This window comes from Capsicum annuum, chromosome 1, assembly GCF_002878395.1.
Source record: "Capsicum annuum cultivar UCD-10X-F1 chromosome 1, UCD10Xv1.1, whole genome shotgun sequence".
NCBI lineage: Eukaryota > Viridiplantae > Streptophyta > Magnoliopsida > Solanales > Solanaceae > Capsicum > Capsicum annuum.
The window spans coordinates 201,553,935-201,576,320 of record NC_061111.1 but is presented as its reverse complement, the minus strand read 5'-3'; the positions used below and the strand labels follow the sequence as shown (position 1 = coordinate 201,576,320).

Genomic DNA, 22,386 nt, shown 5'->3' with positions numbered 1-22,386 from the left:
AAAGGAGCTAGAGACACTGAAAACTTAATATAGAAGTCAAATTGATAATTATTGATATTGGAATAGGTGTTCAAAGTTAGAATATAAAGTTGGAAAAGCATAGGTGGCGTTGAAAAGAAAATAAAGGGAAGGAATAGAACATATATAAATAAAGTGGTAGTAATATATAGTTACAACTTACAAAACGAGAAGCATAAATAAGAAGTTAAGAGACAAAGTCAAGTAACATTTTTATGAAGCTTAAATGTATATTCTTATTCTATTTGGTCTCTTTCTGCATGCTGACTATTATCAAAGTTATTATATTATAGGATTCTCACATTTAATTTTTTACTTGGCTTCTGTAGGGCTTGATCATTTGGATAAATAAAAATAAATATTTATTTATGAATAAATAAAAAAATGAAATGAAAAAGGAGAGAGCAGCCTTTATATAATTGCAAACTCAGTTATATAGGTGTTGCTAATGAAATTGTAAAACCTACTCCGAGAGTAACAAGAATCAGAAGTTACTCGATCACTTCTTCCACCTTTTAATTTTTTTTTCATTCGGTGTTCGGTACCCACATTGAAGGAAGACTAATCTAAATTCGCGCCGTGTAGGGTCCATTCGAGAGAAGCGCTCTCTACCAAAGATTTTTTTATATTCAAAACTCGAACCCGCGATTTTTGATTCCACCAATAATATTTCACTATTTACTTCTATCGTTTTATTTTACTTGACACTTATATTAAAGATTGATTATTTTATTTTTCTATTTTAGTATAAACTAAAAGAGTTTGTTACCTTATTCCATAAATGTTTACTCTTATTCACCCAGTTTAGAATATCAAGTAATAATTTAACACTTCGTTCGTAATTTATTTTTATTATTAACAATAGTTATTTTCAATACATTTTTCTAACATATTAAATTTATTATATTAAAAAATATAATAAACATATTGTTTTTTTAATTGCATCTTAATAAGTGTGTCAAATCAAAATATGGACAAGTGAAAAATGGACGAAGAGAGTGTAATATATAATAAATTAGCTGCATGTTATAGAATATAAAATTGTAAATTCACTTTTTGAATATAATTTCATAATTAATTTTATATATGCAATTATACTCTCCATTTCAAAATATATGATGTTTTAATTTTTTTTTATTAAAAATAAATGTTGTTCCCGTGTCTTTTTACACATAACTAGCGATCAAATTACATAGAAGCTGCATGTCAACAATTAAAAATTTAAAATACAAGACCCCTATGCTTGTATAATCAATTAATCATTCCTTTTCTTTTAATATTTTGGTGTTACAATACTCCATAAAATCTTACTAGTGCTTATCAATATTTTGGATAATTGACTATGAAGTCCTTATCCCAGCTAGCTAGTCATCTTTTCTTGGAGAAAAAAAATATATATTTTACCATTTTTATCTCATATTCAATGTTGAATATGTATCCACCTTAGTGTAAAGTTGTAAACACGTTAGTCGTTTACTCAATTCTACGAATACCTAAACTTACTAACGATTAAGATGTTTAAATGATAATCATCGTAACATAGGCACGTAGCTTAATAAGTTACTACTATGTTTTAGTCATATAAAAAATATTTATATATTCATATAATTCATTGAATAAATATATTTGATAACTTGGTGAGACTACATACATATCATCATCTCCAAATTTCAAACTTGTTAAATTGAACCTCACTTATGAAATTGCAACAAATATATTATTGTTTTTGATAAAAAGAAAATTATAATTTGTTATTTCAAATATTTCTGACTTTTTGCCTTATCAAGAATTGAGCCAAGTGAACTTTGATCGAGTCTTCAGGTTGTATTACATTATCACTTTGACATGATGATAATTGTACTCAATTTTTATAATTCCCTAGGTATTGATAAATTTGTTATAAATGTATTTACATTATAGTGAATGTCTATCAAGATCTAATAAGATCTAGTTGATCTGAAGTATCTGTCTTTTAGTCAGAAACTAGGAGTATTTTTTCCTATAAATAGAGGGGTTTTGTTCATTATATAATCAATCAATATGATCTCTCATACCTCAAGAAGAAAAATAAGAATTACATTTCAAGGTTAGTAATTCTTTATGTTATCTTTCTTTTGCTACAAATAATACAATTATTATTGAATTTGAGGAAAAATGATTGATTTAGAACCATTTATACATTAAATTTATTCCTCAAGAATGATATTATCAAAAAGGGATGACAATATGTTGGTAAAAGTCCCATTGAGTTATTGCCTAAGACGACTTTATATGGATAAGATATTGAGTTTGAATCTCAATACACCATATTGATGATATTATGATGGCTAAGGCAAAATAATGGGTGTTTGATAAAAAGTTATCCCATTAATATACTTTATTCCATGAAGTGAATATGATAGCAATATATGATAAATCTGAAAATTGACAACTTGCTTCATTCTTGAAAGAAAACAAGTGATTGAATGCACGAATATAAGCGTGGAGAGACAAATATGATAATAATCAACAAAAGTGATAATATTTTCACATGCTTATTATGATTATAAGATATGATTAGATAAAAATTCTCTACACTATATGCACACTTCGGTTTGCTCTTGAATTAGCAATATTTTGAAGGAGGTTATAAGCCATCATAATTTGATACTCTTAAGGCATGATTATATTTCATTCCTAGGGAATAAGAAGTTTCTTAATGCAAACGTGCACTTAATTGTGACGGTATCACAACTCACCTCCGAAAGAGGTTGAATAATTGAGAAAAGTTATTTTGAAATCTACTTCTGAAGTAGTAAATCTGAAATTTATTCATGTAATAATAAATCGAAAATTTACTAAAGAAAAAGGTACATGTCATGGTAAACTTGGAGTTTACTAGTATAAGAGTTCAAAATTGATATGAACGATGTGATATCCCAAAGATGTGCATACTGAGTATGTAACATATATTGAAGAATTAGAAAATTCTTCATTACTTTTAATGTTTCTTGTTCTCATAATAAGTCAGTTGGACCAACTAATATTGAAATTGGATCCCTTAAAATCTGAAAAGTGTAAAAGGTGAATATGAGCCCATTCACCAATCATATGATCTATTAAGATGCATCAATACATGTGCGTTTATTGTCAACCTGCATTTTGACATTCATAAAATTGCTTGCTCAATAAAATTGAGTTAAGAGCATAACTTTCAGATTGTACAATCAAGACAATTCATCTCGATGATCATGGTTTAGCATCGAACGCCTTCAATAAATAGTTAAACCATTGAGAACAAAAGATTTATGTGTTGATTTGAAATATTATATACAAAAGTACTTGTATACATCAAACCAATAAATTATGATTAATTTTTCCTCAAAGTTGATTTTAAGTCTGGAATCACACATTGTCCATCTAATAATTAATATGCGGTATATGATTAATGAATATACCATAATGCACAAAGATGGATTCCTCAAAGAAGAAGGAGTATGTATGTTAGTTTTCCTAACATAAGGGGGAGATTATAAGCAGCTAAGAAATATGATAGGAATTATCATCAAATCTTCATTCAAAATATAATTCAGGTCAAATGCCGAAAGCATCTAATATTTAAGCTGCAAGTGCTCCTATGTGTGTCCCTAAAGGACATAGTTTATGCATTCGTGAAGCATGGTAGACCAATCAGTTCCAAATGAAATAATCCTTGAAATGATAAGGAGCAAATAGTTATAATAAGAAGGCAATGTGCTCTTGGAGAAACTACGACATAACACTTCATGAAACCTTATGAAAGGTTTAGGTACCTAAGAATAAAAAATACAAAATGCGAAATCGTCGACGATATCTTTGATATAATATTGACGTAATATTGTGAAAGATTATGAGGATCTGAATCTTACGTTAATTTAAGCATGTTGACATAGAAATATTTATCAAGTGACATGAAAGGATTCATCTTGGTAAGCATGCTACTTATTTGATTTGCAGTCCAGACACTTGAAGATGTCACTCATATTGATATTGTCACTTGAGAAAAATCCATATGAAAATTCCTAAAGGATTCAAAATGCTTGAAGCATATAAAGTTTTTGAAAACTTATTTATAATCTTTATAAGGGATAGATTGATGGTATGAATATTGTTGAAACTCTTGGAGAGTTTTCAAAAACAATAGATTATTTGCTGAAATGAGAAATATACCGAATTAGATTGGTTGTAAAGTACCATATCTTAATGCAATTGATGCACTCATGTATCTTGCAAATATTACAAGGCCTGATATAGCCTTTTCAGTCAATTTGTTAGCAAGGTATATTTCTGCTCCTACTAGGAGACATCAGAATGAGATAAAACACATGAGCTTGGTTTATTCTAAAGATTGCAGTCTCGATCTTATTGATTATGCTGATGTTGGGTATTTAATTAATCCATATAAATCTCGATCTCAAGCAGGCTATGTGTTCATATGTGGAGATACTGGCATATCTTGGAGATATACAAAGCAGTCTATCTAGCCACTTCATTAAAACATGATGAGATAATAGCTATTCATGAAGCAAGCCGAGAATGAGTATGGTTGAGATTCATGATACATCCCATTCGAGAAAAATGTGGTTTGAAATGCGACAATGTACCCACAGTTTTATACAAATATAATGCAACATGCATATATAACACATCTTAAGGGAGGATTCATAAAAGGAGAAAGAACGAAGCACACTTCATCAAAGCTTTTCTATGCATAAGCTCCAAAAGAATGATGATATTAACGTGCAACAGATTCGTTCAAGTGACAATGTGGCTGATGTATTCACCAAGTCTCCTCCAACTGCAACTTTCAAGAAGATGGTGCATAAGATCGAGATGCAAAGGTTCAAGGATGTTCTCATTAGGGGAGTTGATACGTACTCTTTTTCCCTTGCGAGGTTTTGTCCCATTGGGTTTCCCTTGTAAGGTTTTTAATGAGACAACCTATATGCATATTGTTAAAGATGTGTACTCTTTTTCCTTCACTAGATTTTTTTCACTGGATTTTTCTAGTAAGGTTTTAACGAGGCACATTATCTATGTAGACATTCAAGGGGGAGTGTTATAAATGTATTTACATTATAGTGAATGTCTATCAAAATCTAATAAGATCTAGTTGATATCTATCAGAATCTGAAGTATCTGTCGTTTAGTCAGAAACTAGGAGTATTTTCCCCTATAAATAGAGGGATTTTGTTCATTGTATAATCAGAGAAAAAATAAGAATTACTCTCTCTATTCTTTATTCTCTTTCTTCTCTATTCTTTCTTATTTTATAACAAAATTATAATTTTAGTCATTACTTATCAGATTAAATATATTTAATTTTGAACTTATTAAATTATGCATTTTTAATATATTTTTATTTGTGCATTCTACACTTTTATTATAATTATTAAACCTTTCATCATTTAAGTAGTTATGTATGATGAAAAATTTCAATTGTTATTTCACATTTGAAGATAAAATAGTTCTAAAAATAGTCAAAATGTAACAATTCTTGTATGTAGGACAAAATAAAAATACAGTATTACTAATGGAAAATTAAATATATTGAGTCACATGATATAAGGAACAAAATAATATGTTATAAATAACTAGGGGAGTAAAAGTGATTGTTGCTATCAAATCTACTTGTTTAGTTAAACTTTTCACATCAACCAGCTTATTTTAAGAAGCTATTTTTGTCAAATAATTTTTGAAGTAGCATTTTGAAGAGTAGAAGTTTGTGATTGTCAATATTAGAGCAATTTGTATTTAGCAAGCTTTAAACAAGTGCTTCTAGGGGAATTATTTTGCAGCTCCTAAGTAAAACATCTACTACTACCATTACCATAAACACTTAGAATTTATTTTTTTTTCTTAAAACTTAATCAAAACATTTTAATTTTCTAAAATAAGCACTTTTTTTTTTTTGAAATAAAAAAAAAAAAAAGAACAAACGTTTTTAACATTTCAAAAGCTCGATGAAACAAACTATTAATAACGGAGCAAAGCAATATGTAATTGTAGTATTACTACTTTCTATTAACTGTTCCAACTGTCGAACAAAAAGAAAAAGAGAATTAGTTGAACTATAATACATTGTTTACTTATAATCAAATATAGAAGAGAAATAAAATACACCGTATCAACTTGAGTTATGGTGAAATGATTCGAGATTTCTTCATTTTCAATTAGAAGTTTTCGATTTTATGTAAACGAAAAAGTCTTGTCTTGAAGAATAAAATCTACAATGATATGAATTTAAATTAGTCTGACCTCAATAATACGAGTATCGAATCGACAAACATCGTCATAATGTGGAAGAGAAAGAAGACGTACCAGACAGTTTCATAAGGTAAAGAGCCACGCAGGCCTACTCCACGTCTCTTTAATGTTGGTATATTAAATTGGCTTACCTACTCAACTCCAGTCTTCTTTCTTTTCAACAAACTAAACTTGGGAGTTTCCGTACCACCATATCCATTCATCTTTCCATCAACCTTTTTCTATCGTTACTCTCCCTCCTCTCATTCACCTCACCTCCTAGTCCTACCTATATTATTTAAGGGGTGTATTCCAATTAAAATATCATATAATATAAATACGAATAATACATAAATATATTTTTTAACTTGATTTCAATTTTAAGTGGTGCACAAATAACACTTAAATTTGTATAATAAAGTTAAATATGTAGATGCATGTGTCCTATGTGGCCAGTTTAGGTCCAAATGATGTCCTACTTGTTCAATTTTATACAAGCTTAAATATTTATTTGTGAATTACCAAATTGGAGATCATAAATATAAACTGAGGTTATATTTGTATGTTAAGCCATATAAATATTGATCAAAGTAAAGGTACTTATAACTCAAAAAATCACAAACCAAGAATAAACAATTTGTGATATTCTATTGATTTTTACTTGAAGTTTTTTTTAGATAAGAAAAATTTTTGCAAGCAGATTTCACAGTTTATATGATTAAAGCACACACCCTCAGAGTTAAAATGAAGTGTTGATACTAGCACTCTGCGTTCAAATTTTTATTTGTCCATATTTAACTCGATACATTCTTTAAAAGAATAATACTATATAAAATGAAATTTTTATTATATTATTTATATCAAATACAAAAAGAATATGAAGATATATAATTTATTAATGTGAAGTTTTAATATATCTTGATATTTTATTTATGAATTATAATTTTGCACAGAAGTTGGAAAAATTTTGATAATTTTTGACAATTGTGAGGCTTTTAAGTGTTTGAAAAAAAATACTAACTTTAAATAATTCAAATGATATATCAAATAAAATTTAAACTTTAAATTAATATGATTTTGAATCACTAAAATCATATCCAAACAGGCCTAAATTAATACTACCACCATAATATTGTACTTATGACTCGTTTAGTTGAAAAAATAGTTATTATCCATCTTTAATATGAATAAAATAATATTATAATTTTAAAATAATTATTAATGTCATAGGTAAAATAAATTAATTTTAAAATTGGTAGCCCTTTATTGCTTATACCATGGATCACTTAAAATCACTTAAATATCCTCCCAACGTCGAACCAAAGCCACATTAAACACAAGGCAAGACACAACATATCTTCTCTTCTTTTATCGCTTTTCTCTTAAATACCCCGCTCTTTCTCATCACCTTATTTATTACCCCCTACGCATTTCCATCTCCATTTCCTCCTCGAATCTCGACAAAATGTCCGCCTTTTTCCCTCAGCCTCCGCCGCTCCCTATGCCTTTCACCCCTACCGGCAACGGTGGAGCTACTCCCAACACCGCCATTACTCAACCTCAACAACCTGTAGTTGCTAACACTGCAGTAATCAATGATCAAACTCCTTCACCTTCTTCTTCTTCATCATCATCATCTGCTTCGTTCATGATAGTAATAATCGTCATTGCCTCTGCTATTATCGTTTCTGCTTCTATATACCTCATCCTCCGCGTGCTCTCGCGGCGGTTCCACCGTTCCTTCCGTACATACGCTGCGGCTGATGACGTTGTAACGCATTCTGCTGCGGCGGCGGTTACGGGGAATCGTTATATGGAGAATCAGCGGAGTTTGGAGGATGACAAGTTGCTTGATTCGTTACCGCTTTTTAGGTTCGGTTCTGTTACTGGAAATTTGACTGGTGTGGACTGTGCTGTTTGTTTATCGAAATTTGAACCGGACGATCAGTTGCGTCTGCTACCGCTGTGTTGTCACGCTTTTCACAGCAGTTGTATAGACGCGTGGCTTGTAACAAACCAAACTTGTCCTCTCTGTAGGTCTACTGTTTATCCTACTGACGCTGATGTGCTCAGTAAAGTGTTAGCGGTGGAAAATTCGGATACACGCGGCGAAAATGAGCTACGTCATAGCGGTAGTTTTCGGATTGAGATCGGCAGTGTAAGTCAACGGCGTGGAGGTTCCGATTCCGGTGGTGGTGATGGACAGAGATCGTATTCTATCGGTTCCTTCGAGTACGTTGTTGATGACGGTTACGAGCTTTCAGCTGGCTCTATTCATCGTAGAGGTGGTTCTGAATGCACCGACAAGGAATCGATCGGTGCGCATATACCGGCGCCACCTGGAGAAAGCATCGCTTCGGATGTTTCCGGTGGTGGACGGAGTTGGCTTAGGGATTACGTTGATAGAATTGCTTCACTTTCTATATCGTCCCGATCAATGTCACTTCGGAGTTCCGGTAGGTTCTTCAACGGAAGTAGCCGGCGGAGCGAGGCCGTCGTTCCCATTGACGATTTGGAAGCTGGCCGGATTGGGGAGGAGATTAGCGAATTGTTTCGATGGCTCTCAGGGGTATGAATTTGTATATTCGTTGAACTACAGGGGTAAATTCGTCTTTCAGTATATTCTCCGGATAAAAAACCAATTTCTCACTATTTTTGTGATTGGATTTTAGAAACAACTAGAAAAGAGTAAAGAAAGTCCAGTATACTAAAACTTTCTTCTGCATGGATTGTGGAGTTTGAGGAAGGATCGGACGAACAAGATTCTGTTACACGCGTTTCACCTTTCTTAGTGTAGATAGTAGAAACAATTTAACCCATTTTTTAAAATTTTCTTTCTTTTACATTTTCGTTTTAATCTAGGTAAAGAATATTAATGAATGGTAATGATTCTATTCTTTACTACAATTTACATTTTACGAAGATTTTAAAAAGTCAAAATTGCACCATTTTTGGAGTGATTGTTGGGATTGAATGAATTAGCTAGTGATGAGTTAGTTGGGGTTTTATTAGATTTAATATGAATATGATTTAGTGGGAAAACAAAATCGTTCTCATTAATATTTCAACTTGGTTGGAACTTAACTTGTTCAATGGGTATTGGATCTTCTAAATTCATACTAATAATAATATCAATTAGATAAGGTCAAACTTTCATATGTATGTATCGACTAGTTAGTTAACCAAAACACCAAGCAAATAACACATGGTTCCGATGATTTTCTTGTAAATTTTAGTGGAGATGTGGGTATCTTTGTACATCTAAAGTAATTGGGTTTGGAATCTACGAAGATTTCTTTCTTTGATCTTCTTAATTTATCATAAACCGATTAATGCAGTTTTTGTTTTTATTTTAGGTATATGATTTACCTTCCATAATATTATAAATATGTTAAATTAACTTATTTTATTGCCTTTTTAATCTTTGTAGACTTTTACTTCGAGAAATTCTGAATAAGTCACTAATACAAATTAAATTACAACATCTAGAGCTTCTGTACCAAAAAGGACTGAATATCTTGAACAAATTGAGCTAATTAATACTAATAATTTTCAAAACTACCAACATTTAGCTAAATTTAAGAGGACAAGTTTAACTTTGGAAATTATAATGTGACTTGGGTCACAAGTCCAAGCCTTACTCCAAAGAACTAAAACAACTCATTAATTTCGAATTTCAGCTATTATAATTGATTTTAAGGGTAATGTGACCAGTAAGGTACACATAATTCAAACAGATGGTACAATATACATGGTACGAATAACGAATTATATTTGCAGTAACGTTCACTATCTACATTTATTTTAGTTGTACAACGGTAGTTGATTTGTCATACCACTTAATTAGCAGTAAAATAAAGTATCAATTCTCAGGTTATAAATGGTGAGATAGTAATAACAGTATGCCCCATTTAGTTCTAAAAGTTTGGTCATCTCTATTTACTTTTCAATAATTTGTTCATGGACCCTCGTCCCCCCACCCCCCACAAGAAATGGAACAAAACAAAGATTGTTGTTACATTTTCATCATCTACTAGTCTCTCTTCTTTGTGTGAAACACCAAACAAAATGGACCCTTTTTTCTTGTTTATAATGTACCTTCTTCAGACCTATTAGTAGTGGCGGAGCCACGTTTGAATTCAGGGGTTCATCCGAACCTCCTTCGTCAGAAAATTACACTATTTTTACATGGTCAAAAATATTTTTATGTATATGTAGTAGATGTTGAACCCCCTCCGACTAGTCCTATGTTTACTTTTGACCCCCCTCAGTGAAAATTCTGACTCTACCACTGCTATTACCTATATATATCTCTGCCCAAATTAACAACGTTTTCTTATTAGTGAATCCAAAGTACATAGAATAAGTGAATCCAAAGTATCATTACCACAAAATATTTCTTCATTTCAGTTCCTCATGAATAAGCATATATAGAATAAGTGTGTATATACTAATTTGTAACATTATACTAAGAACAAAAATAAAAAGCAACATTGCTATCAATGGTATATAATTTGAGTCAGGGTGGAGGGGAGGAGGGAGAATTTTAATCTGAAAAGAACAACGCATTGACATTATTATATATGCGGCCAGCAAGTCGTTGTTTATAGTGTTGACATTCTTTTGTCAACGTACCAAATAGTTGTGCAAACATGCAAGTGACGTGAATTCTCAAATCTTCCATGTTGTTGCATTATGATTAGGTTATCTATTTGCTTTGTCTCAAAGTCCTTATCATTTAAACATGGAATTCTTTGCCTAGACATGACTAGCCATGTACACAACATTAACGTTTTAATTTCTATTATCTTATATTTATATGAAATTCATTGACCACCAAACTATTTCATTCTTTTTCTTGGTTTTTACATGTAGATGCATAAGTAATGGAATAATTCAACCTTTTTCCTTGAAAAAATTATATTAATGTCAAACGATTACAGAATTGAATTTGGTTTTCAAGTAATTATATGTCATCGCATATATGTTATAGTTAGTTGACTCTTCCCCACCATCCCCAACACTGGAAGAACTATTGGATCACCTAATTTGGAGAATAATTCAAGGAAAAATAATATAAACACACACATTAACTTATCATATTTACACAAATCTCCATTCTTACAAAGTAACTACAAAATTCTTAAATAGGGTCTATGATCCAGGGGAATGGCGAGATTGATGAGGATGTCTCTAAACGTATTGGAGCGGGTTGGATGAAGTGGAGGCTTGCCTCGAGAGTGTTGTGTGATAAGAAGGTGCCCCTTAAGCTTAAAGGCAAATTCTACAGAGAGGCAGTCCGTCCGACCATATTGTATGGAACGGAATATTAGCCAGTCAAGAACTCCCACGTTCAAAAATTGAAGGTGGCGGAAATGAGAATATTGCGTTGGATGTGTGGGCTTACTAGAGGGGATAGAGTTAGAAATGAGATTATCCGGGAGAAGGTGGGAGTGGCTTCAGTGCAGCAGAAGATGCGGGAAGGAAGGCTGAGATGGTTTGAGCATGTGATGAGGAGAAGCACAGATGCCCCAATTCGTAGGTGTAAGAGGCTAGCCTTGGACGGATTCAGGAAGAGTAGAGGTAGGCCGAAGAAATACTGGAGGGGGTGATTAGACATGACATGGAGCAGCTTTAGCTTATTAAGGACATGACCCTAGATAGAAAGGTGGAGAAGTCGCGGATAAGGGTAGAAGGCTAGTGGGATGTGGGAGTTGTAGCTAGTAGTTAGCAGAGCCCTTGTGTAGCAGGTTTAGTAATCCTAGGACTGTGTCCATAGGTAGGAGACTCTAGCCAGGCGAGTTTAGGTGGGGTGGGTGGCTTTGGGCTTGTGAGTGTATTTTACTGCTAGGTGGGTGTCCTATTTCTTATTTCTTACTTCCTATTTCATATTTTGTATTGCTCGTATTTCTCTGATTTCTATTTGTATTATTCCTCGTTCATTATTTATGTTATGCCATCCATCCTGCTTCATGTTTCATTACGACCTTGTTTACTATTCTTTGTCATGAGCCGGGGGTCTATCGAAAACAATCTTTCTACTTCTTCGGAGATAGCGGTATAGACTGTGTACATTTTACCCTCTCCAGACCCCACTTTGTGGGAATACACTGGGTTTGTTGTTGTTGCCCATAATTCGACACTTGTATGCTCTCAGCCTCAATTTCCTCTCTTTATTCTTGCAAACATTTTATTTACAATCCATCTTATTAATTACTATTAAAAAATTAAACTTCATGCATACTTAAATCCTCTAATCTCTAGTATTATTCATATTAAACTTTTATATGTAGTTATCAGCGCATTTCAACTACAATTATCAGCATGGTGCTTAACAGCTAACACAGTGTATTGTGAATTGATTTAGATTTTAATTTGCCTCTCTTTATTACTCCATATATCCCAAATTAGTGGTTTTATGTTCTTTTCCTTTATTTTTCAATTTTATTTTATATAATATTAGTGGGCATGACCTAAATAGATCGACATGAATTCTTGGTATAAACGCTTACCATATTAAGAATGCATAGTTGCATTTAAGTGTTTCCAAAAGAACTAAAAAAATTTTAAAATTTGACGTGTTTTATTCAGATCCTCCTTAAACTATTAGTTGTCCTAACTATTTTCCGAACTAGGCTATCATTATTTAAACTTCATGTAATTATAATACTCATTATCACAAAGTTGAATTGGAACGCCTAGAACATGCATGAGTATTACGTTTTCTAGTTGGTACATTATGTTAGCTCAAATCCTTGTGTGTAAAAGGAAAAAGAGACAAGAACAAAAGAAAAAAACAGTTGATCAAACAAAAATAAAGCAAGGATATGGGGGCAAGAAGATGCTTTTAAGAAAGATTAATACTTGTAGTAGTAGTATAAGAATCTCTTTTCAGGTAAAATTTGAGGTCACTTGTTTCATGATTTAGAGAAAGAAACAACATAAATAGTTGATCCAACAAAATCAAAAGCAGCAACTTTTTTTGTCGACGTCTTTGGTACTTCTGCTAAATATATTTATATATATGTACATTTACTTGTCATGCACGCAGTCAAAGCATCTCTTTCGAATAAACAAAAAAATAATGTTGGATAAAAGACTCAAATATGCAGCCAAATCTAAAGCTAACATTCCTCCACCAGCTTTTCCTTTGTCAAACAAATAATAATAATAATAATAATGATCTTTTCCTCTTTTTAATTTTTTTTTTTTAAAAGGGGATAGGGAGATCGATATAGTTTCCCGTCTAGAAGAGCAATTCGCTCTGTAATGCTGTCACACAAGATAAGTATGTCATTTTCCTGCTAATTGGTGAATCCAAGTTATCTTCCGATCAATTGTTCACCTAGTCAATTGCAAAGAAAACAATAGAATCACTAAACGCCTGCCTGATGCTGGTCTCATTGTGTGTATCATGATTCATGATTATATTGTTGATTCGTTATTTTGGCTCAAACTTTGTATGTATTTATTCAAAAATGTGTGTGCGCACATAGTTATATCTCGAGTATTTATTAAGAAATGTGCGTGCGCACACATAGTTATGTCTTGAGTTTGTTATACACAAAAATTATATTCAAAAGTGAATTATTAACATTTGAGATTTGAGATTGTTGTCCTAGAAATCGAAACTTATATAGTTCAAATCTAGGATCTGCTGATGTTAACTGTTAGGACCACACCCAAGGGTGCTATATGGATTATAATTATATTGTATTTTTGCTGTTTATAGAAGTTTCTTCGAAGGACAAGTGTGAATTTGAGGTTAGTAGAGGTAAATAAGCTAGAAATTAATAAGCTAGAAATTAAGGATTAGTCAACTTAATCTCTCTATAGCACAATAATTATCCAGCAAATTGCGTCTTGTCTATGCACAGTGACACCAATTACCAATATTAGGTGAGAAAAAGAAAACTTATTGACCCCAAATATTATCAAGAATATGCTGAAAAGTATTAGTTGCCAAATGCATTCAGCTTTGAGTGCCCTCTGGCCTATGCCTTTCTTTTTGGTTTTGGTAAAGACCAATTATGTATGTGCACTTCAACAACTCTTTCACATTTCATCGTGATCTGGTTGCTCCTGATTTCTCTATAGTTGCTTTTGGTCATGCAGAGAACACTATATATCAAAATAGAGAGAGTTGTTAAGAGATTGCGATGAGCTTACCAGAAGGATTCAAATAGTCGATCTCAACTTATTTGGAATTGAGAAGTAGTTGTTATCATATTATTTTTTTTCCAAGTCTCTAGGTGTCATCAAAGTTTATATGGTGCTGTGGTTAAGAATAGTGACTTAAATCCTGGCTTTGCCTTTTATTTTAATATAAGATTGTAGTAATTGAGTACATAACCATTCTCTAATTTTCAGAAGACTTATCATTACATGACAATCTGCATAACTTTATGCAGGCTAAGAGACCTTAGGCCCAAGCCCCTCCAGAGTATTTTGGTTAACTGATTATAAACAGAACAAATATCACCTTCCCTAACACAAAAAATGGCAAAGAGATATAGACTCCCATTGCACGATATTTAGATGTATTAAAATTCACTAGCAAGCCTACAGGAATAAGAGAAAAGGCAGATAACTATTGTGTTGTGTGCAATGTAATGAATGTATCAGCAATGGGAAAAAACACTCATGCACATACTGTCACAGACATTCATGTTCCCCTTCACTGGCTGTGCTTGGTTCGATAACACAAACAAGCAAATTTAGTACTGGATGTGCAAGAAGGGAAGACTGGCCATCGGAAATTTAAAAACAAATTTACAATTCAGAATCATGAATGAGTGCCCAAGGTTGATTCAGCGGGATGAGAGAAAAAATTTTAGTTGAGTAGAGATATATAGTAATATCAAAAAAGTTCGCGAAGGAGTTCTTGAAAGAAGATAACACAGAGCAAAACCAAAACCCAAATTTTGTTCGATAAAAGACCTTTGCCTTTATGTGCTTTACTGCAAGGGAAGCTGGTTCCACTATAACACCCTTTCTTTTGCTTAATCCCTTCACCAAGATCATCAAGTACGAATGTGGTGTTTCTCTGGCTACTACTAAACAAAATGCACCATAAGTAAGGTCCTTTGTGCTTGTGAGCTTTGATAATCCCAACGCCAACCTCAGTATGAGTTTTATTCCTCAAAAGAGAAAGAGCCTTTTTGTCATGAACAAGTACATTTGAGAAGGCTTCCAATGGCTCGAGATACTTTGGTTGACAGCCGAGAATGTAGCCAGATATGGTTCCAAAAGTAGGTAGCTCTACACCACAGTTTGGAGCAAAAATTTCAGTGAAGTCATCTTCAGAAGGGTGACAATTTACACTGTTGTTGGAACTGCAGTTCCCCATGCATTCCATTGCATATTGCAAGGCTATGCACCCAAGTCCAGGACTATTACTAAGTTGAGGAAGCTTTTGAACAGTTCTATTCTTGTTGATGATATCGACAAGGTCATTAGCAGAATTTCCTGTAGCATTCAGCATAGCAAATATTGAGGTGCTGGTTCAAGGAAAGATACTAAATTCAATTGTTATATTAAATCAGTTGCAGTCTCAAAAAAAAACAAAAAAACAATCAGTTGCAAAACATTGCTATTCGAATCCCAAAAACCATATAGTTCAGCTTGAGAAATTTGCTAAGCTCCCCCCACTAATTTAATTCTGTAGGTTTTAGATTTTCATCCGGAATGTAAGTTTCTAGAATCTGACTATTCAAAAATCACATCTAAATTAATCGTCCCAAGGTCTCACGGCCCATCAAGTGGTGTCAGATCTACTAGTTGACACGCCCATTTTATGTCGTTTGTTTTAAGAAGATTCATGTTGTATTCTTTTATCTATGCCAAAGACACAATACGGTTATGGCCATTGCTTGTAACTAATAGATAATAATCCTTCCTTTAGCTTCATAATTCTAGGATCGCCAAAAGTATTAGAAGAGCATAAAAAACGTGTAAATGATGGAGGATTTAGGAAGTAAGCAAAAGACTCTAGGATGAATGTAAGAGTGGACTAATTATCTATACTCTAGTTCTTCTACCAGTTTACATTTTCATCAGTTACTTCAAGTAGTTACAACGTGAAGAATCTAGTCAAACATACATCCTCTTGAGTGTTTTTTGAGACATGGGTACTAGGAAACTAGGTAGACCGCTCTTCGATTCAAGTAAATCATATTCAAATAAATTCAATTGCTCAGCATTCGTTTTGACCTTTCTTAAAGATCTGATAGTATGTTAGACGAGTCATAAGAAAAGCTTTGATCCAGGCGTTCACAGTCAAAAAACTTGGAACGCTGAATATATTAAAAAGGATTGCAGATGGAACTAAGACACAGTATAATGTCGATGCACTGAGATAGAGCACTCAATTGGCTAGGTGGCCCCATTTCCCTGACCAACTGGGTAAATCTGGTAATGATCCAGATCATTGTACAAACAGAACTTGTTGGGTTCATAGAAGTGTGAATGGAAAATGGAGAAAAAATGGTGGAGAAAAGGAGACACCAATTTGAAAAGTGTACTTCCAAAATTGGAAAGTTCACTAATTCTCCCACATTAATGGGAGAAAGGAACTTTGAAATGTTTATAATGATGAACACTTACTCAACATGGTAAGTAAGGCAAGAAATAAGAGATGTCTTAAATACACTCAAAACTATGCGTTGCATTATAATAAATATCCTACGGTACATGAAGGATATAAAATCATCCAAACAGACTTGTATCGCTCGCTCTACAATGGAATCTGAATTTATCGCATTAGATAAAACCGGTGAAGAAGCAGAATGACTCCGAAATTTCTTGGAAGATATTCCGTATTAGCCCAAGCCAATGGCACCAGTATGTATACACTGTGATAGCCAAGCGGCAATAGGTAGGGCACGGAGCATGATGTACAACGGTAAATCTCCTCACATACGACGGAGACATAATATCGTTAGAGAACTCCTCTCTAGTGGAATTATCACTATAGACTATGTAAAGTCAAAGGATAATCTGTCGGATCCACTTACAAAAGGCCTATCTAGAGAAGGAGTAGAAAGGACATTCAAGGGAATGGGTTTAAGGTCTAGGACAAGTTAAATTAGCGGTAACTCTACCTAGCAAACTGGAGATCCCAAGAGTTAGGATCAAGGAGATCAAACAAAGTTGTGTCTGGCAGGTTCAACATTGTCAATTACCCAACCCATTCTCATGATGTAGACAATGTACAGTAAACTAGGATAAGACTTAAGGTGAAAAGTCTTTTAATGATTATCTAAATTTGGCGGATTTGACCAAATAGTTTAATCTACAGGATTGAACGTTTAGAAATCACCTATGCGAGGGTGAAGTGGAAGCCGCTTCAAGAAGAATGTTAGTAAAGGCCTATTCTCTAAGCTCTCATGAAACCGAGACGTGTTCATGGCTAAAAAGAACAAAACCATGAGAACCATGAACGTTAAAAGGTTGGTTGTGTGACATGTATTGTCTAGGTGTACAATAAAGTTCGACGGTTTAAATATATCAAATCTACCGATTGGATCCAATGCATGTTCACTACGCAAAGTTCAAAGGGAAACCTACTTATCTAGATGCAATTAGTCTTTGCTTGATGATCACATACTTGTCCGTAAAAGTTTTATGAAAAATAGTCATTCTCCATTCATGTGGGAATTGTTGGGTTCATAGAAGTGTGAATGAAAAATAGAGAAAAAATGGTAGAGAAAAGGAGACACCAATTTGGAAAGTGTACTCCCAAAATTGGAAAGTTCACTAATTCTCCCACATTGGTGGAAGAAAGGAACTTTGGAGTGTTTATAATGATGAACACTTACTCCACATGGTAAGTGAGGCAAGAAATAAGAGATGCCTCGCGCCGTCGTCGCGCTCGTTCGGCTTCGGATTTAGATTTGGATTTGGATTTGGCAAATAATCGATCGATGAGATCTATCTTTTCGGATAAAATTTATTTGAATTCCAAAAATAACAACAGTAACACAGTAAATATTTTCTGTGTTTAATACTCCATTTATATGATTTCAGTTTCATTACAAAAGCAACGAAAACATGCATGTAGAAGCTATTTCGAACAGATGCTTCAAATAAATTTTCGAACTGATGCAATTTTTCACTGAAATGGTGCACAGTTTCGAAACTGAACTGATGAACTGTTTCAGTAAGCTGGTGCACTGCTTCAGAACTGATGCATTGTTTCAATGAATTGACACACTTATTCACGAAATGGCATGCCTGTTCAGAACAGTCACAATGTTTCGACGAATAGACATGAATTTTCAAAAAAGGTTACACCTTTTAGATGAACCTTTGCCACTTTTCAGAAGAGGCATCTTGTGGCTATAAAAAACTAATTTCATCCACAAGTTTGCATACGAAATTTTTTAAATTAAAAACTCTCTTCTTGTCTCAAAAATATTCTGTGTGATCACTCAAAACGTTTTATGAGTTCGAAGATATTCCAACCGTTTGAGGTACCGCTACTGTTGGTCTGGTTAGCCATTTTATCCTAGGAGAAAAAATTCCACAACTTCGGGTACAGTGAGGGGGATTATTTCCTTAAGGAAAATCCGTGAATTCGGACGACTTGGCTATTTTCTGTTTCATCTTAATTTCTGCCAAATAAAATACACTTCTTGGAAAGATCATTTTGATCTTGTGTTGAGGGTATTTGATATACTTCATTGTGTTTTGAGGAAAGCCACCTTCATGCCCACCCCTCTCTCCAAGGTTAAAAGAAATCACTATTTATATGTAGTGCTAAACTATTGTTGTCATTTTGGCCTTTGATGATACCGTAGAAATCTATATAAGAAAATGCTTGCAGGGACAGATGTCCATTCTCTAACCGATATACGATATCTATTTACCAAAAAGAAACTGATATTTACTTCATATCTTGATATTTTAACTAAAATTACACTTACCATATCACTCCAACTTCCCTTTCTTATCATGGCTAATACATCAGCAAATCGAACTTGAACCCCAAAAATTTTAAAAATAGTATCTGGTTCCACTGCTGGATACAACGAAAGATCCATATGGGTTCAATGGGAAGTGCACATTGGTATCAATAACATCTAGAAATGAAGGCTTGGGTTGTTATAAAATACATTTACTATAGCATGTATTGCAAATGTTAGTATTATGCAACACCATGAGGAAACAAATAGCTAAGTGCAAAGCTAAAATGTTGCTTCTTTCAATACACGTGTATTGTTTTTTGGTAATATAGACATGTATTCTTACAAGCACCAAAGACCTTTCTCTTCCTTTTGAAATCTAATAGAAAAGAGGCTTAATAAGTCTTATAGGAAGAACACATTTAGCTTATACTTGGCCTCCCCCATGGACTATGGTAATCTACAATAAAGCAAAATTATGAAATTGGAAATTAATCTACTAAAGCTAAAACATCAACTAAGATCAACTAAGGCATAACCTAACTAAACACTGAAGCTAAAACATTAGCTTAAATCAACAAAGCAAAACATGGAATCTAGAGCCTAGTTGCAATACCACACCCCTTCCTCCCTCAATGCAGTCCCTTTTCCAGCAATATAACATTTTCATCAAATTCCTTCAGTGTAAAAACAAAAAGAACAGTTCTCACAAATCACAATAAGGACTGACTTAGCTATTTAGACTATGAAGATAGCTCATCTAAAGGTGGGTCTTTTAGAGCATAAAACTTGTTAATGGACTACATTATTAGAAACAGAAAACACTCAAGTGTACTTATTAGTGTGTAAAGAAGCAGATTACCCTGGTGCTTGGAGGAAACAAGAACAGCTAGAAGCAGACTACAAAGAACAAAATACTGAAAGCAGCAGAGCTTCTTCACCATCATCACCGCCAAGACTAAAAACCCAAAAATGTGATCTTGAAAAATCAAGATACAAAACAAGAAAAGGAAAAAGGAGGAAACTTTCTGAGATTTAAGAAAAATGGGTGTTTGCCTTTTACAATGTAGGCAGGGATAGCGTACTATGGAGAGCGAAAAAAGGGTTCATTTTCATTCTTGGTGGAAACATAAAAGGGGGATGATTAGCAGGAAAGTAGAGCAATGATTGAGTTTTCTTGCAGAGATTAAGGAGAAAGTGAAGAAGGCAGTGGTCCCATGTAAATGTTGTTTGATTTCTTATATGGCATTGGAATGGGAGCAAAGTATGAAATATTCAATGGGTCCATCTCCATTCCATAAGAATATTTGTTAACAGTGACTAACATGGTTGATTACAGACTAATCTCTGATTTAATAGACGGGCAAAACAGCTTATTAATTATAACTAGTTCAGTTTAGTGTGCGTGCCGTCAATATGAGTCAGGTCCATTGGACCGGCCCGACCCGACCTATAATTGGAGTTGGGCTTCAGTTTTTGCAGCCCATTTAAAAATAGGACTTTTTAGCCCTACCCGGATAAGCCCGTGGCTCATGGGGCTTGAGCAATGTGGGTTGGGTTAATCCGTGGACCGGCTCGTAAGTCAAATACATGCAATTATTTAGATTGTTTATTAATATTTTTATTTTGTTCGAAAGGATATCATGTCAAAAGTTATTTAATTTCGCTATTAGGAATATTTTTTTAGTGTGTTTAAGACTTGATTAATAAGTATTAATACTATATAATATTGTCTGGTAATATTTATGTTTATTAGCATTCTAAAATTAAATTATAAAATATTTTTAAAAAAAAGTAGGTTGACCCGTCGACCTCAAAGCCCATGTGGGCTAGCTCGGATGGGCTGAGCCAACCCGTATTAACAGCTCTATGTATTAATAAAATTATTTTTAAAAAGAATAAAATTATTTTTAAAAAAAAAAATGATTGTTGTTGCTTTCAATGTCTTAAATATTATGAAAATCATTAAATAATTATTTATTATTGTTAGAAATTAATTAAATGATTAATAAATAAATGACATGACTATTTGTAAATATTAGAAATTAAGTAAATGATTATTTTAAAAAAATATTGTTGTTGATATATAGAATTGAACACGGTATTACAATTATTATTTAAAAAATCACTAAAGAAAAAAAGATACATGACAAACTTACAAAAATTATGGTTCAATCGTCATGTCTTTTAAAGATAATTTTCGTGTAGTTTGTGTAGTCTGTGTAGCATAGAATACATACCTTAACACTACCTTTGTAGAGTAGAGAGAATGTTTTTGATAAACCCTCCGCTAACTTATAAAAAAATATGATTTAATTGTTATGCCTCCAATCTTAAGGATAATTTTCAATATAATCTCATATATGGAGTCTATGGAAAATAGAATAGATATCTTATCACTATCTTTATAGGGTAGAGAGACTGTTTTCGATAAACCCTCGGTTAACCTACAAAAATTATGATTCAATAGTACTATGCCATCAATCTTAAGATAATTTTTAATATAATCTTGTGGAGTCAACAGACCTTGCAGGAAATTTTGGTCCAGCACTTGCGATCACCACTTGCGTTGTAACACCCCGTACTTAATTACGTGCATTAGCCATGGTTATATGTGTTGGAGTATATGTATTGATCATAAGTTAGGTATATATGAGTTTAAGTATGAGTATTGATTATTTTGAGATGGTTTCAAATGTATAGTTTGATTATATGTGTATATGAATCGACCTTATTTATACCGGAATTTGCTCGTCGAAGTTTCTATGCGAAGTTTATCTAGTTAGCTTTCCAACGATATAAAGATTTCTGAAAACAGATGAGTATCGGATATAAGCGAGCATGTTCGAAACTTGAAAACGGTGGACGCAACGAACAGTAAATGTGCAGAAATTTTCTGCACACAAAAGTACTGCAGCCAAACAGATTTTTAAGTCGACTTTAAACGATCATAACTCCTTGTAAAAAATGAATTGTGTGAGCTGCTATATATCGATGAGAAGCCCTGAGAGTCTTCTTTCTAATGCAATTGGTTTCACCCAAATCCATTATCGGAGCAAAGAGTTATGGTCGATTTACTTTAGCCTATCAAAACAGTCCATCATGGACAGATTCAGATTTACTTAAATTTTAAGGGCAATATGGTCATTTTTCATCACCTCATGGACGAAAATTGGTCATTATATACATATACTTAGCC

The 22,386-nt window shown here is 33.1% G+C and overlaps 2 protein-coding genes across 2 annotated transcripts; one reads left to right on the top strand and one right to left on the bottom strand.

Annotated features, from left to right (window-relative positions):
* Positions 1 to 7,606: 7,606 nt before the first annotated feature.
* LOC107857193 (E3 ubiquitin-protein ligase ATL4) lies at positions 7,607 to 9,152 on the top strand. Its single transcript, XM_016702130.2, has one exon. The coding sequence runs from the start codon at positions 7,748 to 7,750 to the stop codon at positions 8,855 to 8,857; it is 1,110 nt and encodes a 369-aa protein (XP_016557616.2). The 5' UTR covers positions 7,607 to 7,747; the 3' UTR covers positions 8,858 to 9,152.
* A 5,860-nt stretch (positions 9,153 to 15,012) lies between these two features.
* On the bottom strand, positions 15,013 to 20,541 carry LOC107857192. Its single transcript, XM_016702129.2, has 2 exons — positions 20,050 to 20,541; positions 15,013 to 15,750 (listed from the first exon to the last, which is right to left on the bottom strand). Exons 1-2 carry the CDS (start codon positions 20,132 to 20,134, stop codon positions 15,143 to 15,145), a joined length of 693 nt encoding a protein of 230 aa, XP_016557615.2. The 5' UTR covers positions 20,135 to 20,541; the 3' UTR covers positions 15,013 to 15,142.
* Positions 20,542 to 22,386: the final 1,845 nt, after the last annotated feature.

Excerpts from the sequence above, each read along its gene's own strand:
- LOC107857193 (XM_016702130.2), top strand. The coding sequence starts at position 7,748 with ATGTCCGCCTTTTTCCCTCAGCCTCCGCCGCTCCCTATGCCTTTCACC.
- LOC107857192 (XM_016702129.2), bottom strand. The coding sequence starts at position 20,134 with ATGATGGTGAAGAAGCTCTGCTGCTTTCAGTATTTTGTTCTTTGTAGT. Across the intron at positions 15,751-20,049 it reads TGTTTCCTCCAAGCACCAGG|GAAATTCTGCTAATGACCTT; the intron begins GTAATCTGCTTC and ends TGAATGCTACAG.